The 22,634-nt window shown below is 49.7% G+C and overlaps 1 protein-coding gene across 3 annotated transcripts in view; it reads left to right on the top strand.

Moving 5' to 3' along the window:
• The window catches only part of fah (fumarylacetoacetate hydrolase (fumarylacetoacetase)), a 61,453-nt gene extending 53,335 nt beyond the window's left edge, over nucleotides 1–8,118 (top strand). For 2 of the 3 annotated variants that reach the window (XM_085968904.1, XM_085968903.1), the window contains 2 exons: nucleotides 1,416–1,533; nucleotides 6,790–8,118. In XM_085968904.1, coding sequence (XP_085825030.1) covers nucleotides 1,416–1,533; nucleotides 6,790–6,866 — 195 coding nt within the window. In that variant the 3' untranslated portion in view covers nucleotides 6,867–8,118. The remainder of the gene's footprint in view (nucleotides 1–1,415; nucleotides 1,534–6,789) is intronic. The other variant, XM_085968905.1, reaches the window with a different exon arrangement.
• The last annotated feature ends 14,516 nt before the right edge of the window (nucleotides 8,119–22,634 follow it).

Genomic DNA, 22,634 nt, shown 5'->3' with positions numbered 1-22,634 from the left:
CCTGTTTGTACTCTATGGAATCTGTAGAGTGTCCCCTGTCTGTAGTGTATGGAATCTGTAGAGTGTCCCCTGTCTGTAGTGTATGGAATCTGTAGAGTGTCCCCTGTTTGTACTCTATGGAATCTGTAGAGTGTCCCCTGTCTGTAGTGTATGGAATCTGTAGAGTGTCCCCTGTCTGTAGTGTATGGAATCTGTAGAGTGTCCCCAATCTGTACTCTATGGAATCTGTACTCTATGGAATCTGTAGAGTGTCCCCTGTCTGTAGTGTATGGAATCTGTACAGTGTCCCCTGTCTGTACTGTATGGAATCTGTAGAGTGTCCCCTGTTTGTACTCTATGGAATCTGTAGAGTGTCCCCTGTCTGTAGTGTATGGAATCTGTAGAGTGTCCCCTGTCTGTAGTGTATGGAATCTGTAGAGTGTCCCCAATCTGTACTCTATGGAATCTGTACTCTATGGAATCTGTAGAGTCTGGTTGAAAGGACACTTTGGGTGGTTGAAAACAATCACTGGGAGTGTATCTGCTGTCTAATGGCTCATTTACTTTCCCACTTCGCCACATGCAATGCAAACAAGGAACACAGGAACAGGAGGAGGCCATTCAGCCCCTCAAGCCTGTTCAATTAGATCATGGCTGATCTGTATCTTAACTCCATCTACCCACCTTGGTTCTGTATCCCTTAATAACCTTGCCTAACAAAAATCTATCAATCTCAGTTTTAAAATTCTCAATTGACCCCCCGCCTCAACAGTTTGCTGGGGGAGAGAGTTCCAGATTTCCACCACCCTTTGTGTGAAGAAGTGCTTCCTGACATCACCCCTGAATGGCCTGGCTCTCATTTTAAGGTTCTGCCCCCTTGTCCTGGACTCTCCCACCAGAGGAAATAATTTCTTTCTATCTACCCTATCAAATCCTTTAATCATCTTAAACACCTCAATCTTCTAAACTCAAGTGAATACAAGCCTAGTCTATGCAAACCATCCTCATAATTTAACTGTTTTAGCCCTGGTATCATTCTGATAATTGCAATCAAGGTGGTACTAAGTGCTGCTGGAGATGGTGTGCACCCCCCTAAAACATGGCAATTTCAGAAGCAACTGTGCTACCTCAGAGAGAGTAAAACACCAGGTTGGAACTAGCTGAGGAAGCGTTGGTGTGTAGTCGTTTGGTGCGGTATTATTAATAGAGGGTTGATGGATTCTTGCCAATGTTCCTAAAATTCCTACAGGGAGTAATCCAATTCAATTACCGATTATGAAGACAACTGCATAGACAGCGTCATAGGCACAGTTTTCAGCATTGATATTTTCTAATCTTAGATAATAGTATTGGTTTTAGGCTGAGTGTTTATTTCACATGTAGGATTGATGTTTGGAAGGACTGTGTGAGGGACTATATATGGTTATACTCTACAGACCCCGGAGAGCTTTGGCTCAATGTTGGAGCAGTCATGGAAGGGAACGAAGGTCATTGACCTCGGCAATGGACAGACACGCAAATTCCTTCAAGATGGTGATGAAGTCACCTTGATGGGTGAGGCCACTTATAACCAAATCAGATAAGATGACATTGGTTCTTGTACGTTTAGCGGTTCTTGCAGGGGCAAATTCTCTGGGGCTGTGCACCCTGTGCTGGTGTGTGTCAGCTGCAGAGGGAGAGCAGACCCTGAGATCGTTTCCTACCAAGGTGCAAGTCAATGTGCTGCTGGCTCGCTGGCTTCTGTCCCTGAAATCCCGATGCACCCTCCCAGTGTGCGCGTCTCTGTTCAGGAGCTCAAATTCATTAAAATCAACCCTCATGGATCCAAATCTTATCTTCCAGTCTCACATTCCAGCCACAACAGTGCTGGAGGTGAGATCAGAAACCAACTCCTACCCGTGTATGAGTCAGCACATTCTTCAGTGAAAAATATTGGGCCAGAAATTCGCGGCCAAAGGCGTGAGTGCGCTCGGGGTACTCACGCATCTGGCCGTTGGAAATGCCGGCGTTCAGCATGAACAGCGCATGCGGGGAACGCCGGCATTTCCAGACCTCGAGCGCGTGCGACTGCACAGGCAGCGCTTGCGCAGTGAACTTCGTAGATTTCATTCATGAAATCCGTGAGGGTAAGTCCTCAGAAGTTACACTTGAAAAAAGCAAGTGTAAAGTGGTTCATTGGCTGCGGAGGAAGAAACATTTTATCGTGGAGCTTCTGAAATGCAATATTTTTGTTTGGGAAAGGGAGGGAAGTTATTTTAAGAAATTTTAAGTAAGTTTTAAAGTTAAAATTTTTTTTTTTTTTTAAAGGGTTTTCAGAATGGTAGGTAGAAGGAGCAATTGTGGCTGTGTGAATGGAATGTGAGAATGAGTTATGTATGTATGTCCACATATATTCCTTTACGTATATGTATGTATGTTTTATATTCCTTTACTAATGTGTATGAATGTATGTTTTTAATTATGATTTTCCAATAAGTTACTTTCTCTGAAAGTCATAATTAAATAATACATTCATACACATAAGTAAAGGAATATATACATAACACGCAAAGGAATATATACAGACATACATACTTTCAGAAGCTCCACGATAAGAAATATCTTCCTCCGCAGCCTCTGGAGCAACTGTACCCATGCTTTTTTCATGTGTAAGTTGTAAGGACTTGACCTCACTGAAAGCAGTAATGAAAGCGGCGAATTATACTGCGCACACGCTGCCTGTGCAGTCGCACGCGTTCTGCCTCTGAACCCCTTCGTTCAGAGGACAGGAAATGCCGGTTTTCCCCAAAAGCACTGTGCATGCTGAAAACCGGCATTTCATCCGGCCAGATGCGTAAGTACCCCGACCGTACTCGCGCAGTTGGAAGGGAATTACTGGGCCAACATTTTACATGTCAATAAAATGAAAAATTTAACAATTGCACGACTTGCCCCCTCGCATCTGCGACTGAGGGTCCAAGGAGGTGCATTGCGCAAGAGGTCATCATCGTACGTATCCTCACACTGTTCCCTTTGGGGAACTGTATGAAGTGGTGGAAGGATTTATGGCCGTGATTAACGCTCATTCCGTGACCGTAACCATCTTTGAACCAGCCATTAGGGTGGTTAGTCCTATGGCGGGAGGGTTTTACGGGCTCCCACAACCCATCTGAGGTGGGGGGGCCACCAACACCCACGGACGCAAGTATCCCGCTGGATGTCCACCCAGAATTTAAAGTTGGAACTCCGACTCCACTTGCCGGGACTGTCTGGAGTGGGGTTCAAAACCCTACTCCTTCTGGCCCAGCGGCGGGGATGCTTACTGCTACGCAAAAGGCCCACTCCGCACAAAAGGTGACACCCATACGTTTCCTGCGCCTTTTCCCTCCCCGTGACTGGAGCCCTATGCTGCCATTTCACGTTGCTAATGGGATTGGGCCTTTGTCATAGCGGTAGGATCCCCGCCGCTGGGCCAGATCAGGGTAGGGTTTCGAACCCCGCTCCAGACAGTCCCGGCAAGTGGAGTCGGAGCTCCGGCTCTAAATTCTGGGTTGACATCCAGTGGGATATTTGCGTCCGTGGGTGTGGGTGGCCCCCCCTCCTTGTATAGCTTGTGGGAGCCCGTAAAACCCTCCCGCCATAGGACTAACCGCCCTAATGGCTGGTTCAAAGATGGTTACGGTCACGGAATGAGCGTTAATCACGGCCATAAATCCTTCCACCACTTCATACAGTTCCCCAAAGGGAACAGTGTGAAGACACGTATGACAACGATATTGCTAAATAAATAAATGGAATTAAAAAAAATCTTTTAGGGCTTTTAAAAGTCTTTAAATTGCTTTAATTCTCTTTAAAACTACTTCAGATTACTCAAAATAATGTAAACATTTAAAAAAGTTTATAAAAGTTACCAAAATCTTCAAAAAACTTCCAAAAACCTATTTAAACTGCTGCTTTGCATGTAAAAATGCTTAGCAGCTTGACAGAAACATTGGGGGCGTGTCCAGTGAAACTGAGACCTCAAGGGGCGTGTCTCACTTACACTGCACGCTCCTGGCTTCGCGCTGGCTGCACTCCTGGGCGGCGTGACGTCATACGCTGCCCGGGATTCTTCTTTCTGTTTCAGCAAGTGCAGGCGTCCCTGGAGCTGATCGGCAGGAGCGCGGGGTAAGTGCAAAAACGGGGCTGCAAGCCCCGTTCAGCAATTTCTGGCCCATTGGCCTTCGAGCTTTGGAATTGGCAGAAGAATCTGGAGCATGCCAGCTAGTTTCTCTTATACAGGTTGAACCCCGGTAATCTGGTACCCGACGGTCTGGCACCTTCAGTGGTCTGGCACGAATTGAAACCGGCGGTCTTTAGTTTGCGGAGCAGCCGCTCGGCGGCGCCACCGTTTCCCGCAATATAAACAAACACATAATATTGTACCTAATATTGTTATTTTAGGTGTTATTTATCTAACCTTCAGTGGTTCGGAATTTTCAATGGTCCGGCACCGGCCTGGTCCCGAGGGTGCCGGATTACCGGGGTCCAACCTGTATCCACTGGAAACACTAAGTGGGTCAGGCAGCCTCTGTAGCGAGGACAGAGAGGTAACATTTCGGGAGTGGACCCTTCATCAGACTGGAAGAAATTACAGATGAACAGCATTTAAAAAGAAACAGAACACGGGGAAGGGTGGAAAGGGGAATAAATGACACTGCCACATGCACAGGAAAAGAAATAAAATGACGTGTAAAATGCTTGAGTGGAGAACAGGAGATGGTTAAATGGCAGAAGTGATCTGCTCTTCCTAGTTCTCTCCTCTGAGCCAGAAGGTTAGGGGCTCAAGCCCCACTCCAGTAACTTGAGCACATAATCTAGGCTAAATTTTCAGTGAGGGGGCAGTGCCTTTTGGATGAGACGTTAAACCGAGGCCACACCTGCCCTCTCAGTTGGATGTAAAAGATCCCATTGCACTGTGAAGAAGAGCAGGGGAGTTCTGCCTGGTGTCCTAGGCCAATATTTATCTCTCAAATAAACATCACTAAAACAGATGATCTGGTCATTATCACATTGCTGTCGTGGGAGCTTGCTGTGCGTAAATTGGCTGCCGCGTTTCCTACGTTACAACAGGGACTACACTTCAAACATACTTCATTGGCTGTAAAGTGATTTGGGACATTCTGAGGCTGTGAAAGGCGCTATATAAATGCAGGTTCTTTCTTCCTCTTTTCTCCTTCCCCTTGTTCTGTTTCTTTTTAAAAGCTGTTCATCTGTACGATTTTCCAGTTCTGACGAAGGGTCCGTCCCTGAAACAACTTGTCTGTCCTCTCCACAGACACTGCCCGACCCGCTGGGCGTTTCCAGCCTCTTCCGTTTTTGTTTCAGATTTCCAGCATCTGCAGTATTTTGCTTTTTGTTCTGTTTTTCTCACCCACCTGGATGAGGATCGGTTTTCACAAGCTACCTTTACGCTCAGTGTTCAGAGGGCTTGTTTTTCATGGGACACTTGAACAAATCCGAGTCAGTGTTCGCTCGCTCACCATTTCCTTTGTCCTATATTTGGTGGCTGCAACACTCAGCGGCTCAGAACTGCTCGGTGCATTTTTGAACTCCACAAACGTGCAAATAGAAATTAGCACATGAATTGAGCAAAAGTATCACTTCAATATGGATTCAGATAGTATTCACAGATCAGCATCATCTTCTAGAGATGGGGAAAATGCTCATTTCGTAACATTTTGCCACAATTTGAGGGCACAGTGAATCCCACTTCTGTTCAATTCTTTGGGAAGGAAGGAAGGAAGGGTGGGAGGGAGGGAGGGATCTTGCATTTATAAATATGAAAGCAGCTTATACCTTTTGAAATCCAAATGATCACATTTCTTCAAAGGTAATCAAATAATCATCACTGCAGCATATTAAAGAAAGTAAGTCTTGCATTTCTATAGCGCCTTGCATGAGCTCAGGATGTCCCAAAGCCCTTTACAGTCAATTAACTACTTTTGAAGTGGAGTCACTGTTGTAATGTAGGAAACGCAGCAGCCAATTTGTACACAGCAAGCTCCCACAAACAGCAGTGTGGTAGTGACCAGACCATCTGTTTTTAGGTGTTGATTGAGGGATAATATTGGGCAGGACACCGGGGAGAACTCCTCTGCTCCTCGTCGAAATAGTGCCCTGGGATCTCTTAAAACCAAGTCTGCCCTCTCAGTTGGATGTAACGTCTCATCCGAAAGACGGCACCTCCGACAGTGCAGCACTCCCTCAGTAGCGCACTGAACTGTCAGCAATTCCCAAACCAATTATAACTACAAGACTATGCTGCTCATCTGTATCTGAGTCAGTTACAAGTAGCTGAATGGCTCCTCTGTACCTGTGCTCTGTTCCTTTGGTTTGACTGGCTGTTTGAACAGTGCCAGTTTCTGATGGTGCGGTACTGCAAGAGGAAGCAATGGGCAGGTGAAGCGCCTCCATCACGCAGAGCAGGAGTGAAGCAGCCCTGTTGAAGCTCGGGTGCTTTCAGCGCCATTTCGGGGTTCTTTCCACCCCGGCTACAGACGGGTTAGCTCCACTTCCGCTCAATGGAGATTGATGGAAGGGGTGACGCTGAATGTCACAGCTGGCATCAGCACTGGGTGTTCGAAGGAGAAGAGCGGAGACAGAGAGGGTAGGCTGGGCAGGATGGGGAACAGATAGAATGGTGAATGAAGCAGACATCATCTGCTTGGCAAAGTGCACCTGCTGTATAAGTAGGCTTAACCACAAGCTATGATCTGAAGGATGTTCCAATTTTCATCTGCACTTAACACATTTAAAAACAATGTTAATTTTATTTTCTTTTTATTTTAGGTTATTGCCAGGGTGATGGCTATCGAATAGGCTTTGGCGAATGTGTTGGGAAAGTGCTTCCAGCAATTCAGGTGTAATGCCCCGAGCGTGCTCTGAATGGGGAATGAGGAATGCCGTCGTGTTTCTCCTGCGTTGGTTCCGATCAGTTACACTGAGTAACTGAATGTCCCCTCGAACCGAGTTTCCCCATTAGGAAGTGGGCTGTGACGGCACCGTTCAGCTCATTAACCAGTGTGGGACTTTTTAATTGCCTTTCAAAACGAAACTCTGCCTTAATCATTGTGTTGTGGCTAAAGCATAAATTCACTTGCTGCTGGAATCTGAGCAAAAACATTCAAAGACTATTTCAGAATTAACGCCTGTGAAAACATAACATTTCAATAAAAGTTGTCATTACACGGCAATTACCGGCTCATGTGCTTGGAGCTCAGGCCAGGAGCGAATAATAAAGAAAAAAGACTTGAATTTCTATAGCGCCTTTCACGACCACCGGGCGTCCCAAAGCATTTTACAGCCAATGAAGTACTTTTGAAGTGCAGTCACTGTGGCAGCCAATTTGCGCACAGCAAGCTCCCACAAACAGCAATGTGATAATGACCAGACCATCTGTTTTAGTGATGTTGATTGAGGGATAAATATTGGGCCAGGACACCGGGGAGAACTCCCCCTGCCCCTCTTCATAATTTTACATCCACCTGAGAGAGCAGATGGTTTATCGCAGGGGTGGACAATTATTTGAGCTGGAGGGCCACTTAACAAGATTTGATGAGTTAGTGAGGGCTGCACACATAAATTGAACTGTGATAACAACAGCTACCGTTAAAATGTGTCCTGGCATTTATTGCATGAAGAACCCTTCATGTCGTTTCCACACTTAATAAAAATAACAACACTTATTAACCTGCTGACGAACATGAAAATAGACCCGAGGACACAAAGACAAATGTGCATCCTATTCACAACTAAAGAAGGCTTAGAATACACAACAAATCTAATCTAATTATTTTCAGACTATTGTTAAAAGCATCCCTTTTATTAGTCTACCCATACTTATTTTTATCTGCCTTAAAAAAAACTATATTAAAGCTTTATTTTTTAATGTTATTTTAAAACCATTAACTTGTACCCAAGAGCTTAAAATCGGGCAGAGCTGCATCTTCAAGTGACTAAAAGCCAGCTGTTATTTCCAAAGTGAAGAGACGACACTTTGCTGTCCCTGCTATTTTAATCACCAAGCAGATGATTTTAATTTAAAAATTGCTATTTTAAGACGTGTTGGCTGTTGAAAATTATAAACACAGTAGTAACGGAAATAAAAAATGAATTATATTCCTTCTGTATTAAATCAAACAATGGGAGCGGTGGGCAGTCAATGGACACATTGCTTGGAGCAACTGATGAACAGGAAAACAGACACTCAAACTACAACATTGGTAATGTGGTTGACTCCTAACTGCCCCTGAAATGGCCCAGCAAGACACTCAGTTGTAACAAACCGCTATGAAACATAATAAGAATAAAACCAGACGGACCACCCGGCATCGACCTTGGCACCAGCTACGGACACGGCAACGGCTCACCCAGCCCAGTCGACCCTGCAAAGTCCTCCTCACCAACATTTGGGGACTTGTGCCAAAATTGGGAGAGCTGTCCCACAGACTAGTCAAGCCTGACATAGTCATACTCACAGATTCATACCTTTCAGCCAATGTCCCAAACTTCTCCATCACCATCCCTGGGTATGTCCTGTCCCACTGGCAGGACAGACCCACCAGGGATGGTGGCACAGTGGTATACAGTCGGGAAGGAGTGGACCTGGGAATCCTCAACATTGACTCCGGACCCCATGAAGTCTCATGGCTTCAGGTCAAGCATGGACAACGAAAACTCCTGCTGATTACCACCTACCGCCCTCCCTCAGCTGATGAATCAGTACTCCTCCATGCTGAACACCACTTGGAAGAAGCACTGAGAGTAGCAAGGGCACAGAATGTACTCTGGGTGGGGGACTTCAGCGTCCATCACCAAGAGTGGCTCGGTAGCACCACTACTGACCGAGCTGGCCGAGTCCTGAAGGACATACCTGCCAGTCTGGGCCTGTGACAGGTGGTGAGAGAACCAACACGAGGGGAAAGCCTACTTGACCTCGTCCTCACCAACCTACCTGTCGCAGATGCATCTGTCCATGACAGTATTAGTAACAGTGACCACTGCACAGTCATTGTGGAGATGAAGTCCTGTCTTCACACTGAGGACACCCTCCATCGTATTGTGTGGCACTACCACTGTGCTAAATGGGATAGATTCAGAACAGATCTAGCAGCTCAAAACTGAGCATCCATGAGGCATTGTGGGCCATCAGCAGCAACAGAATTGTATTCCACCACAATCTGTAACCTCATGGCCCGGCATATCCCTCACACTACTATTAACATCAAGCCAGGGGAACAGCCCTGGTTCAATAAGGAGTATAGAAGAGCATGCCAGGAGCAGCACCAGGCATACCTAAAAATGAGGTGCCAACCTGGGGAAGCTGCAACACAGGACTCGATGCATGCTAAACAACAGAAGCAGCATGCTATAGACAGAGCTAAGCGAGCCCACAACCAACGGATCAGATCAAAGTTCTGCAGTCCTGTCACATCCAGTCATGAATGGTGGTGGACCATTAAACAACTAACAGGAGGAGGAGGCTCCATGAATATCCCCATCCTCAATGATGGTGGAGCCCAGCACGTGAGTGCAAAAGGCAAGGCTGAAGCGTTTGCAACCATCTTCAGCCAAAAGTGCCGAGTAGATGATCCATATCGGCCTACTCCTGAGGTCTCCACCATCACAGAAGCCAGTCTTCAGACAATTCAGAGGAGCAGAGGAGGCCCGACACCAGAGGAGGTGGACCTGTGTGGGAGCGGCAGTGGGACCTGAGAGAAGGTGGAGCGGCCATAAAGGAGCACTGCAGAGGAGTGCTGCGAGTTGGGAAAGAGTCCGAGAGCAGGAGCAGTCAAACAACAACAACTGCGAAACCGCTAAAGTGACGTCACAACCAGGGAGGGAGCTGATTGGTAAGTAGGACCTGGTGAGTATTTCTACAGTCGTCGTTGAAGTAAAAGTAAGGTCTCTAGTTTAGAGTAAGTAGTGTTTAAAGTGAAGTAAGGTCCCTAGTGTATTTAATATTCTTTAATTTAAAGGAAGTAAAGGGAGTAAGTTAAGGGTAGGACATGGCAGGGCAGCTTGGCAGCGTAAAATGCTCCTCCTGTGCTATGTGGGAAGTCAGGGACACTTTTGGTGTCCAGGGTGAACATGTGCAGGAAGTGTCTCCAGCTGCAGCTACTCAAAAGCCGCGTTTCGGAGCTGGAGCTGGAGCTGCAGCTGGAGGCACTGTGGAGCATCCGCAAAGCTGAGATCTTCATGGATAGCACGTTTAACGAGGTGGTCACACCACAGGTAATGAGTGCACAGGCAGACATGGAATGGGAGACAGCCAGACAGAGTAAAAGAACAAGGAAGGTAGTGCAGGAGTCCCCTGGGTCCATCTCACTCTCCAACAAATTTTCTGTTTTGGATACTGCTGGGGGAGATGGTTTCTGAGGGGAATGCAGCAAGAGCCAAGTCCGTGGCACTATGAGTGGCTCAGCTGCACGGGAGGGGAGGAAAAAGAGTGGGAGAACAATAGTGATGGGGGATTCTATCGTAAGGGGAACAGATCGACGTTTCTGTGGCCGCAGACGTGACTCCAGGATGGTATGTTGCCTCCCTGGTGCCAGGGTCAAGGATGTCACCGACTGGCTGCAGGGCATTCTGAAGGGGGAGGGCGAACAGTCAGAGGTCGTGGTTCACATTGGTACCAACGACATGGGTAGAAAGAGGGATGAGGTCCTGCAACAAGAATTTAGGGAGCGAGGTAGCAGATTAAAAAGCAGGACCTCAAAGGTTGTAATCTCTGGATTACTCCCGGTGCCACGTGCTTGTGAGTATAGGAATAGAAAGATAGAGCAGATGAATGCGTGGCTAAAGAGTTGGTGCAGGAGGGAGGGCTTTAGTTTCCTGGATCACTGGGTCTGCTTCTGGGGAAGGTGGAACCTGTACAAGTCGGACGGATTGCAGCTGAACCAGAACAGGACCAACATCCTTGCGGGGAGGTTTGCCAGTACTGTTGGGGGGTGGGGTTTAAACTAACTTGGCAGGGGGATGGGATACGGAGTGGAGCTAAAGCAGGGGGTGATGCACAGCCAAATATAGAGGAAAAAACAAGTCAGCCTGGAAGGCAGAGCAAATATGTAATGGCACAAGGGAGTATGGCAAGGCTGGATGGCATTTATTTTAATGCAAGGAGTCTTGTGAGTAAGGCAGATGAATTGAAGGTGTTGATGAACACATGGGAGTACGATATTGTTGCTATCACGGAGACATGGTTGAGTGAGGGGCAGGACTGGCAGCTCAATATTCCGGGGTATAGAATCTTCAGGCGAGACAGAGGGGGGTGTAAAAGAGGAGGGGGTGTCGCAATATTAATCAAGGAGTCAATTACTGCTGTAAGGAGGGATGATATCTTAGCAGGTTCCTCTAATGAGGCCATATGGGTAAAACTTAAAAACAAAAAGGGGACAAGCACTTTGTTGGGAGTGTACTATAGGCCCCCAAACAGTCAGGGGGAGATAGAGGAACAGATATGTAGGCAACTCTCTGAGAAGTGTAGAAATAATAGGGTAATAATAGTTGGGGATTTCAACTTCCCCAATATTAACTGGGATAGTCAGAGTGTGAAAGACTTAGAGGGTGCGGAATTCTTAAAGTGCATCCAGGAGAGCTTTTTGAGCCAGCATGTAGAAAGTCCTACAAGAGAGAGGCGGTACTGGACCTAATTCTAGGGAATGTAGCCGGGCAAGTGGTGGAAGTGTCAGTAGGTGAGCATTTTGGTGACAGTGACCATAATTCGGTGAGATTTAAGGTAGTCATGGAAAAGGACAAAGATGGACTGGAAATAAAGGTGCTAAATGGGGGAAGGCTGATTCTAATATGATAAGGCAGGATCTGGCCAAAGTGGACTGGGATCAGCTACTTGTATGAAAATCCACATCAGAGCAGTGGGAGTCTTTCAGAAAGGAAATTGAGAGAGTACAATGCCAACATGTTCCCGTAAAGGTCAAGGGTGCGACCAACAAGCCCAGGGAACCCTGGATGTCAAGGGATATACAAGAAAGGATTAGGAAAAGAGGGATGCCTTTGGCAGATACAAAGGACTAAAAACAGTGGAAGCCCTAGAGGAGTATAGAAAGTGCAGGGGGGTACTTAAAAAAGAAATTAGGAGAGCGAAGAGGGGGCATGAAAAAACACCGGTGGGCAAAATAAAGGAAAATCCCAAGGTGTTTTATAAGTATATTAATGGCAAGAGGATAACCAGGGAAAGAGTAGGACCCATTAGGGGCCAAAGTGGCAATCTGTATGTAGAGCTGGAAGATGTGGGTGAGGTTTTAAATGAATATTTTGCATTTGTGTTCGCTATGGAGAGGGACGATGTAGGCATAGAAATCAGGCAGGGGGATTGTGATATACTTGAACAAATTAGTATTGAGAGGGAGGAGGTACTAGCGGTTTTAGCGGGCTTAAAAGTGGATAAATCCCCAGGCCCAGACGAGATGTATCCCAGGCTGCTGTGTGAGGCAAGGGAGGAGATTGCAGGGGCTCTGACACAAATTTTCAGAACCTCTCTGGCCACAGGGGAGGTGCCAGATGACTGGAGGACAGCTAACGTAGTACCATTATTCAATAGTAGTAGGGATAAACCAGGGATTTACAGGTCAGTGAGCCTAACATCAGTGGTAGGGAAATTATTGGAAAAAATTCTGAGGGACAGAATTAGTCTCCACTTGGAGAGGCAAGGATTAATCAAGGATAGTCAGCATGGCTTTGTCAGGGGGAGATCATGTCTAACCAATTTGATTGAATTTTTTGAGGGGGTGACTAGGTGTGTGGATGAGGGTAATGCAATTGATGTAGTCTACATGGACTTCAGTAAGGCTTTTGACAAAGTCCTGCATGGGATCCAGGGCTATTTGGCACATTGGATCCAAAATTGGCTTAGTGGCAGGAGGCAGAGGGTGATGGTTGAAGTTTGTTTTTGTGACTGGAAGCCTGTGTCCAGTGATGTACCACAGGGATCGGTGCTAGGTCCTTTGCTGTTTGTAGTGTACATTAATGATTTAGATATGAATGTAGGAGGTATGATCAGTAAGTTCGCAGATGACACGAAAATTGGTGGAGTGGTAAATAGTGAGGAGGGAAGCCTCAGGCTACAGGACAATATAGACGGGTTGGTTAGATGGGCAGAACAGTGGCAAATTGAATTTAACCCTGAAAAGTGTGAGGTGATGCATTTTGGGAGGATTAACAAGGCAAGGGAATACACAATGAATGGTAGGATCCTAGGAAGGACAGAGGATCAGAGGGACCTTGGTGTGCATGTACATAGATCCCTGAAGGCAGCAGGACAGGTAGATAAGGTGGTTAAAAAGGCATATGGGATACTTGCCTTCATTAGCCGAGGCATAGAATATAAGAGCAGAGAGGTTATGATGGAGCTGTACAAAACGCTAGTTAGGTCACAGCTGGAATACTGTGTGCAGTTCTGGTCGCCACACTATAGGAAGGATGTGATTGCATTGGAGAGGGTGCAGTGGAGATTCACCAGGATGTTACCTGGGCTGGAGCGCTTCAGCTATGAAGAGAGACTGGACAGGCTGGGGTTGTTTTCCTTAGAGCAGAGAAGGCTGAGGGGGGCCTGATTGAGGTGTACAAAATTATGAGGGACATAGATAGGGTAGATAAAAAGGAACCTTTCCCCTTAGTAGAGGGGTCAATAACAAGGGGGCATAGATTCAAGGTAAGGGGCAGGAGGTTTAGAGGGAATTTGAGGAAAAACTTTTTCACCCAGAGGGTGGTTGGAATCTGGAACTCACTGCCTGAAAGGGTGGTAGAGGCAGAAACCCTCACAACATTCAAGAAGCATTTAGACGAGCACTTGAAATGCCATAGCATACAGGGCTACGGACCAAGTGCTGGAAAATGGGATTAGAATAGATAGGGCTTGATGGCCGGCACGTGATCTCAAGAAACGGCTGAGCGCACTGGATACAGCAAAGGCTATGGGCCCCGACAACATCCCAACTATCGTGCTGAAGACGTGTGCTCCAGAACTAGCCGTGCCTCTAGCCAAGCTGTTCCAGTACAGCTACAATGCCATCTATCCGACAATGTGGAAAACTGCCCAGGATGTCCTGTCCACAAAAAGCAGAACAAATCCAATCCGGCCAATTACCGTCCCATCAGTCTACTCTCAATCATCAGCAAAGTGATGGAAGGTGTCATTGACAGTGCCTTCAAGCGGCACTTACTCACCAATAACCTGCTCACTGATGCCCAGTTTGGGTTCCGCCAAGACCACTCAGCTCCCGACCTCATTACAGCCTTGGTCCAAACATGGACAAAGGAGCTGAATTCCAGAGGTGAGGTGAGAGTGACTGCCCTTGACATCAAGGCACCATTTGACTGAGTGTGGCATCAAGGAGCCCCAGTGAAACTGAAGTCAATGGGCATCAGGGTGAAAACTCTCCACTGGCTGGAGTCATACCTAGCACAAAGGAACTGCTTCATCAATGACCTTCTTTCCAACATAAGGTCAGAAATGGGGATGTTTGCTGATGATTGCACAGTGTTCAGCGCCATTCACAACTCCTCAGATAATGAAGCAGTCTATGCCCGCATGCAACAAGACCTGGACGACGTTCAGGCTTGAGCTGATAAGTGGCAGGTAACATTCACACCACAGAAGTGCCAGGCAATGATTATCTCCAACAAGCGAGAGTCTAACCACCGCCCCTTGACATTCAACAGCATTACCATCACTGAATCCCCCACCATCAACATCCTGGGGGTCACCATTGACCAGAAACTTATCTGGACCAGTCACATAAATACTGTGGCAACAAGAGCAGGTCAGAGGCTAGGTATTCTGCGGTGAGTGTCTCACCTCCTGACTCCCCAAAGCCTTTCCACCATCTACAAGACACACGTAAGGAGTTTGATGGAATACTCTCCACTTGCCTGGATGAGTGCAGCTCCAACAACACTCAAGAAGCTCGACACCATTCAGGACAAAGCAGCCTGCTTAATTAGCACCCCATCTACCACCTTAAACATTCACTCCCTCCACCACCGGCGAACCGTGGCTGCAGTGTGTACCATCTACAAGATGCACTGCAGCAACTCGCCAAGGCTTTTTCGGCAGCACCTCCCAAACCCGCAACCTCTTCCACCTAGAAGGACAAGGGCAGCAGGCACATGGGAACACCACCACCTCCAAGATCCCCTCCAAGTCACACACCATCCTGACTTGGAAGTATATCGCCGATCCTTCATCGTCGCTGGGTCAAAATCCTGGAACTCCCTACCCAACAGCACTGTGGGAGTACCTTCACCACACGGACTGCAGCGGTACAAGAAGGTGGCTCACTGCTACCTTCTCAAGGGCAACTAGGGATGGGCAATAAATGCTGGCCTTGCCAGCGATGCCCAGATACCATGAATGAATAAGAAAAAAAATAACGGTACCTGTTAAATTGGGAATCATATTCGGGTCCTCGTTCGGCTTTTGACACTTTTCTGCACTAAAACAATCAGAAGAAGCTGCCTGGACCCTGCCAGCACCGACTGTAAAATACTCAACAATCCATCACCAGCGGCGAACGGCAGACTTTTATTACAAATCAGCTTTAAGTGGAATGATTTGAAGGAGAAGTTTTGGTTCCCTCCCGTCTGACATGGTCCTGCAGACAAGGACAAGCACCGAGGGGCCGGAGTCAGACAAAGAGCTCCCGATCACTCCACGCAAACACACTGCGTCCCTGCAACATTTACACAAAACACTATGTTGAAGCCTAACAAAACATATTTAACACTAAATAACCGCTAACTTCAGGTCCTTAGAAATGTTTCCCAGACATGGTGAGTGGGGAGCTGGTCGTAAACAGCGAAACAAAGGCCGCAATCTTCTCTTAAAAAAAAACGGCTGGGTTTGGAGCTGGGGGAGGGGAGTTAAATTGTTAAAAGTGGGATTCCCGCCCAGATCCTGGCTCTATTCTCCCCTCCATTTTAAATTTAGCTGCCCGGGGACGGGTTTCACCCAAGTTGTGAAACCCGGCAGTTAAACCAGGGCAGGACCTGATGCATCCAGGGACTTGACCATACGCACCCCGCGTGATCGCAGACACCCCCATGAGACCTCCGGTCATCACCCCAGGACTCCTCCCCCACCCCGAGGACTCCTCCCCCACCCCAGGACTCCTCCCCACCCCAGGACTCCTCCCCCACCCCCAGGACCCCTCCCACCCCACCCACCAATGATGATGGGGCTGGCCCCGATCCTCCGCCCCCCCCCATCACTGGCAGACCCCCCCGATCCCCCCAATCGCTGACCGCACTCTCTACTGCTGACACCCCTCCCTCTGACTGCTGACCCTCCATCGCTGACCCCCCATCACTGACCCCCCCCATCACTGACCCCCACCCCCTGATCGCTGACACCCCCATCACTGACCCCACCATCACTGACCCCCCATCACTGACCCCCCCATCACTGACCCCCATCACTGACCCTCCATCACTGACCCTCCATCACTGACCCTCCATCACTGACCCTCCATCACTGACCCCCCATCACTGACCCTCCATCACTGACCCCATCACTGACCCTCCATCACTGACCCCCATCACTGACCCCCATCACTGACCCCCATCACTGACCCCATCACTGACCCCCCCATCACTGACCCCCCCATCACTGACCCCCACACCCCCTGATCGCTGACACCCCCATCACTGACCCCACCATCACTGACCCCCCATCACTGACCCCCCATCACTGACCCCCATCACTGACCCGCATCACTGACCCCCCATCACTGACCCCCATCACTGACCCTCCATCACTGACCCTCCATCACTGACCCTCCATCACTGACCCCCCCATCACTGACCCCCCCATCACTGACCCTCCATCACTGACCTCCATCACTGACCCCCATCACTGACCCCCATCACTGACCCCCATCACTGACCCCCATCACTGACCCCCCCATCACTGACCCCCCATCACTGACCCCCACCCCCTGAACGCTGACACCCCCATCACTGACCCCACCATCACTGACCCCCCATCACTGACCCTCCATCACTGACCCCATCACTGACCCCCCACCACTGACACTCCATCACTGACCCCCCATCACTGACCCCCCATCACTGACCCCCCATCACTGACCCTCCATCGCTGACCCCCCATCACTGACCCCCATCACTGACCCCCCATCACTGACCCCCCATCACTGACCCCCCATTGCTGACCCCCCATCACTGACCCCCCATCACTGACCCCCATCACTGACCCTCCATCACTGACCCTCCATCACTGACCCCCATCACTGACCCTCCATCATTGACCCTCCATCACTGACCCTCCATCACTGACCCTCCATCATTGACCCTCCATCATTGACCCTCCATCACTGACCCCCATCACTGACCCCCATCACTGACCCCCCCATCACTGACCCCCACCCCCTGATCGCTGACACCCCATCACTGACCCCACCATCACTGACCCCCCATCACTGACCCCCCCATCACTGACCCCCATCACTGACCCTCCATCACTGACCCTCCATCACTGACCCTCCATCACTGACCCTCCATCACTGACCCCCCCATCACTGACCCTCCATCACTGACCCCCATCACTGACCCTCCATCACTGACCCCCATCACTGACCCCCATCACTGACCCCCATCACTGACCCCCATCACTGACCCCCCATCACTGACCCCCCCATCACTGACCCCCACCCCCTGATCGCTGACACCCCCATCACTGACCCCACCATCACTGACCCCCCATCACTGACCCCCCCATCACTGACCCCATCACTGACCCGCATCACTGACCCCCCCATCACTGACCCCCATCACTGACCCTCCATCACTGACCCTCCATCACTGACCCTCCATCACTGACCCCCCCATCACTGACCCTCCATCACTGACCCCATCACTGACCCTCCATCAATGACCCCCATCACTGACCCCCATCACTGACCCCCATCACTGACCCCCCCATCACTGACCCCCCATCACTGACCCCCACCCCCTGATCGCTGACACCCCCATCACTGACCCCACCATCACTGACCCCCCATCACTGACCCTCCATCACTGACCCCATCACTGACCCCCCACCACTGACACTCCATCACTGACCCCCCATCACTGACCCCCCATCACTGACCCTCCATCGCTGACCCCCCATCACTGACCCCCATCACTGACCCCCATCACTGACCCCCCATCACTGACCCCCCATTGCTGACCCCCCATTGCTGACCCCACCATCGCTGACCCCCCCATCGCTGACCCCCCATCACTGACCCCATCACTGACCCGCATCACTGACCCCCATCACTGACCCCATCACTGACCCTCCATCATTGACCCTCCATCACTGACCCCCCCATCGCTGACCCCCATCACTGACCCCCATCACTGACCCCCATCACTGACCCGCATCACTGACCCCCATCACTGACCCCCATCACTGACCCGCATCACTGACCCCCATCACTGACCCCCCATCACTGACCCCCATCACTGACCCCATCACTGACCCTCCATCATTGACCCTCCATCACTGACCCCCATCACTGACCCCCATCACTGACCCCCATCACTGACCCCCCATCACTGACCCCCATCACTGACCCCATCACTGACCCCCATCACTGACCCCCAGCACTAACCCCCCCATCGCTGACCCCTCCCCCTGATCCTGGATCCCCCCACCCCGACGACACCGACTGAGGCCTACCCGCCCGCAGCCAGCCTCTCAAGCTGACTGGCTGCGGGTGAGAATCTGAGGCCTGAGATTCAAATTAGGCCCTGCCGGTAAAATCGGGTTTATCGCCCGCCTCAGAGCCCGGCCCCTGCCCCCGGCCTCCCGTCCCCGCCCCCCGGCCCCCTGCCCCCCGCCCCCACCCCCCCAACCTGCCCCCAACCTGCCGACCTGGTGAAAATCACGGCTCAAGAGCTGGGCGGCCGCCTTTACTGAGACACAACACCAAACATGAGAAGCAAGTGACCGAGACCCGCCCACTGCATCAGGACACCGAAAGGACAAACATCAGGCTTCAGTCAGGCGACAGCGAACCGAGGGGCGGGTCCTATCCGGCTCACAGCTCCATCCTGTTAGCCCTGCTCATGGATCCATCGCCATCGACCAGCACCATCGCCATAACGTCCAGTTTGAGAACCACTGTGCGGGCCAGATAGAATCAATTGGCAGGTCAGATACGGCCCCTGGGCCATATTTTGCCCACCACTGGTTTAATGTCTCATCCGAAAGAGGGAAATAAGTCAAATTTTGCTGAGATTCATTGATAAGAAACATTAGAATTAGGAGCAGGAGTCGGCCATACGGTCCCTCGAGCCTGCTCCGCCATTCAGTAAGATCATGGCTGATCTTTGACCTCAACTCCACTTTCCCGCCCGATCTCCATATCCCTTGATTCCCCTAGAGTCCAAAAATCTATCATAAGAACATAAGAAATAGGAGCAGGAGTAGGCCAATCGGCCCCTCGAGCCTGCTCCGCCATTCAATAAGATCATGGCTGATCTGATCCTAACCACCAATCTACTATCACAGAACCATCTCCTGAATCTAACAGAATTAGACACACGAAATAGGAGCAGGATCAGGCTACACGGCCCCTGGGCCCGCTCCGCTACCCACAGGGCCATGACCGATCCGGACCTAGACTCATGTCCAAATTCCTGCCCGCTCCCCGTAACCCTTAATTCCCTTTACTTCTAGGAAACTGTCTATTTCTGTTTTAAATATATGTAATGATGTAGCTTCTACAGCTTTTTGGGGCAGCATATTCCATGGACCTACCACCCTCTGAGTGAAGTAGTTCCTCCTCATCTCAGTTTTGAAAGAGCAGCCGCTTATTCTAAGACTATGCCCCCTAGTTCTAGTTTCACCCATCATCGGGAACATCCTCCCCGCATCCACCCGATCCAACCCCTTCACAATCTTATATGTTTCAATAAGATCGCCTCTCATTCTTCTGAACTCCAATGAGTAGAGTCCCAATCTACTCAACCTCTCCTCATATGTCCATCCCCTCATCCCCGGGATTAACCGAGTGAACCCGAGAGCAAGTGTGTCCTTTCTTAAGTATGGACACCAAAACTGTATGCAGTATTCCAGGTGCGGTCTCACCAATACCTTGTACAACTGAAGCAATACCTCCCTATTTTTATATTCTATCCCCCTAGCAATGAAAGCCAACATTCCATTGGCCTTCTTAATCACTTGCTGCACCTGCATACTAACCTTTTGAGTTTCGTGCACCAGGACCCCCAGATCCCTTTGTACTTCAGTACTTTCAAGTTTCTTGCCATTAAGATAATAACTTGCTCTACGATTTTTCCTGCCAAAGTGCATAACCTCACACTTTCCAGTATTGTATTCCATCTGCCAAATCTCTGCCCACTTATTTAGCCTGTCTATCGATCTCTGCCTTGAATATACTCATTGACTGAGTATCCACAGCCCTCTGGGGTAGAGAATTCCAAAGATTCACAACCCTCTGAGTGAAGAAATTTCTCCTCATCTCAGTCTTACCCTGAGACTGTGACCCCTAATTCTAGACTCTCCAGCCAGGGGAAACAGCCTCTCAGCATCTACCCTGTCAAGTCATAGAATCATAGAAAGTTATAGCGCGGAAGGAGGCCATTTCGGCCCATCGTGTCCGTGCCGGCCAACAAAGAGCTATCCAGCCTAATCCCACTTCCCAGCTCTTGGTCCGTAGCCCTGCAGGTTAGAGCATCCCAAGTGCACATCCAAGTACTTTTTAAATGTGGTTAGGGTTCCTAGAATTGAGAGCAACAGCCGGAACCACTTTGCTTATTTAGCCACGGAGAAATGAGCAGGGTTCAGCTCTCAAGCTCCTCACAACTAATCTTCACAGGAATCATTCTTTTACATAAAGGAACCTGTAACATGGCAACCTTTCCAAAACAAGGCGGCTAAGACATCCCAAGCCTAAGAGTGTCAGCTTGGCTCAGATGGAAGTGCTCTCAGTGCTGAGGGAGCGTTGCACCGTTGGAAGAGGTATTGTTTGAAGACAAGTCAGAAGGTGGCCTGATTGACATTTCTCCTTTAACCACTAAAAACCTGATCATTCGTTAATTTGCTGATTGTGGGATCTTCCGATCAGCAAATAAGCTACTTTGTTTTGGGGGCATATCCTGACCAGACGTATTGCAGCTCCCAGCTTTCACACTGGTAGCTCTGTAAACAGATTATACCGGCCAATCCGATGGTTAGCCCTATGCAGCGGAAGAGTTTTAAGGATCCCATAACCTATTGATGAAGGGAGGCCACCCAGCCACAAGTACTCCACTGGATGACTATCCAAAATTAGGAGGAAAAATTTTGTTGCTTTGCACCTCCCATTAACGCCCTAAGAGGGCGCTAATGGGGCGCAAAGCAACTAGCGCCCGGGCGCGGCACAGTCAACACATCCCGCGAAATTCAGCAGAAGGTTAGCGGCGACGCTAACTGTTAGTGCCCTGCAGTGCTGCGCCGCCGGCGATGACATCATCGCCGTGCGCAGCAACCCGCTCATGCCCTGGCCGCGATCTTCGGGAGCGCCCCCTGACTTACCGCCAGACGCTATATCCGACTGGGTCAGGGGGGCCTACCTGTGGCCGGGGCCGCGCTATTTAAAAGCGAGGTGCTGAGCGGCCATTTTTGTTGCTGGCCGCCTGCCAGCACCTGCCTCCGGCTCCCGTCACCGGCCTCCTGACCCGCCCCCCCTGTGGAGTGCCGGCTGCGCTCCATGAGCCTGGTACTTCTCTTGAGTGCTGGGCTCTTTTGCCGGCACTCCTGATCCCCGGTGGCCCAGCTGGGCCCTGGGTCACGCTGCGCAAGGCCCCTTCCCTTTAAGAAGGAGCGGAAGGCCTACAATACCGTAGCGCCACGATATTCCCTCGCAGCGCCCCAACAGGGAGGCGGGGGTGCTTCCAGTAGCACCCCACTACCCTCTAGGGGTGCTACTAGTCAATTTCTGTCATGGGGGTGCTAATTTTTCTGGGATGCTAAAAGTAGCGCCCCGGCTTGGTTAGCACGGGGGCGCTACTCAATTTTTAGCTCTCGGTCTCTATTCAGCAGGGCTGTCTGGAGCATCGTTTGAACTGCAACACCTACTGACTGAGAGGTAGGAATTCTACCACTAAGCCAAAGGCTCACTCCACCTGTTTTATTTGCTACTAGCTGGAGTGCCTGGCGGTGCCGAGGGTTTTTTGAGGGCATGTTGTTATGAAAAAAGTAGAAATAATTTTTATATATATAAATGAGTTTGCCTGTCTGTCTGTGTGGGAAGGAGAGAGAGAGAGAGAGGGAAAGAGAGAGAGAGAGGGAAAGAGAGAGGGGGAAGGAGAGAGAGAGAAAGGGGGAAGGAGAGAGAGAGAGAGAGAGAGAGGGGAAGGAGAGAGAGAGACTGGGGGGAGAAGAGAGAGGCGGGGGGAGCGAGAGACTGGGGGGGAGAGAGAGATGAGGGGAAGAGAGAGAGAGAGGGAAAGAGAGAGAGAGACAGAGAGAGAGAGGGAAGGAGAGAGAGGGAGAGGGAAGAAGAGAGAGAGAGAGGGAAGGAGAGCAAGAAAGGGAAGGAGAGAGAGAGAGAGAGGGAAGGAGAGAGAGAGAGAGAGGGAAGGAGCGAGAGAGGGAAGGAGACAGA

This window comes from Somniosus microcephalus, chromosome 27, assembly GCF_052327205.1.
Source record: "Somniosus microcephalus isolate GS21.2 chromosome 27, FLI_Smic_1.0, whole genome shotgun sequence".
NCBI classification, from domain to species: Eukaryota; Metazoa; Chordata; class Chondrichthyes; order Squaliformes; family Somniosidae; genus Somniosus; species Somniosus microcephalus.
The sequence above is the reverse complement of the archived record's forward strand: the minus strand, read 5'-3'. Positions and strand labels throughout refer to the sequence as shown.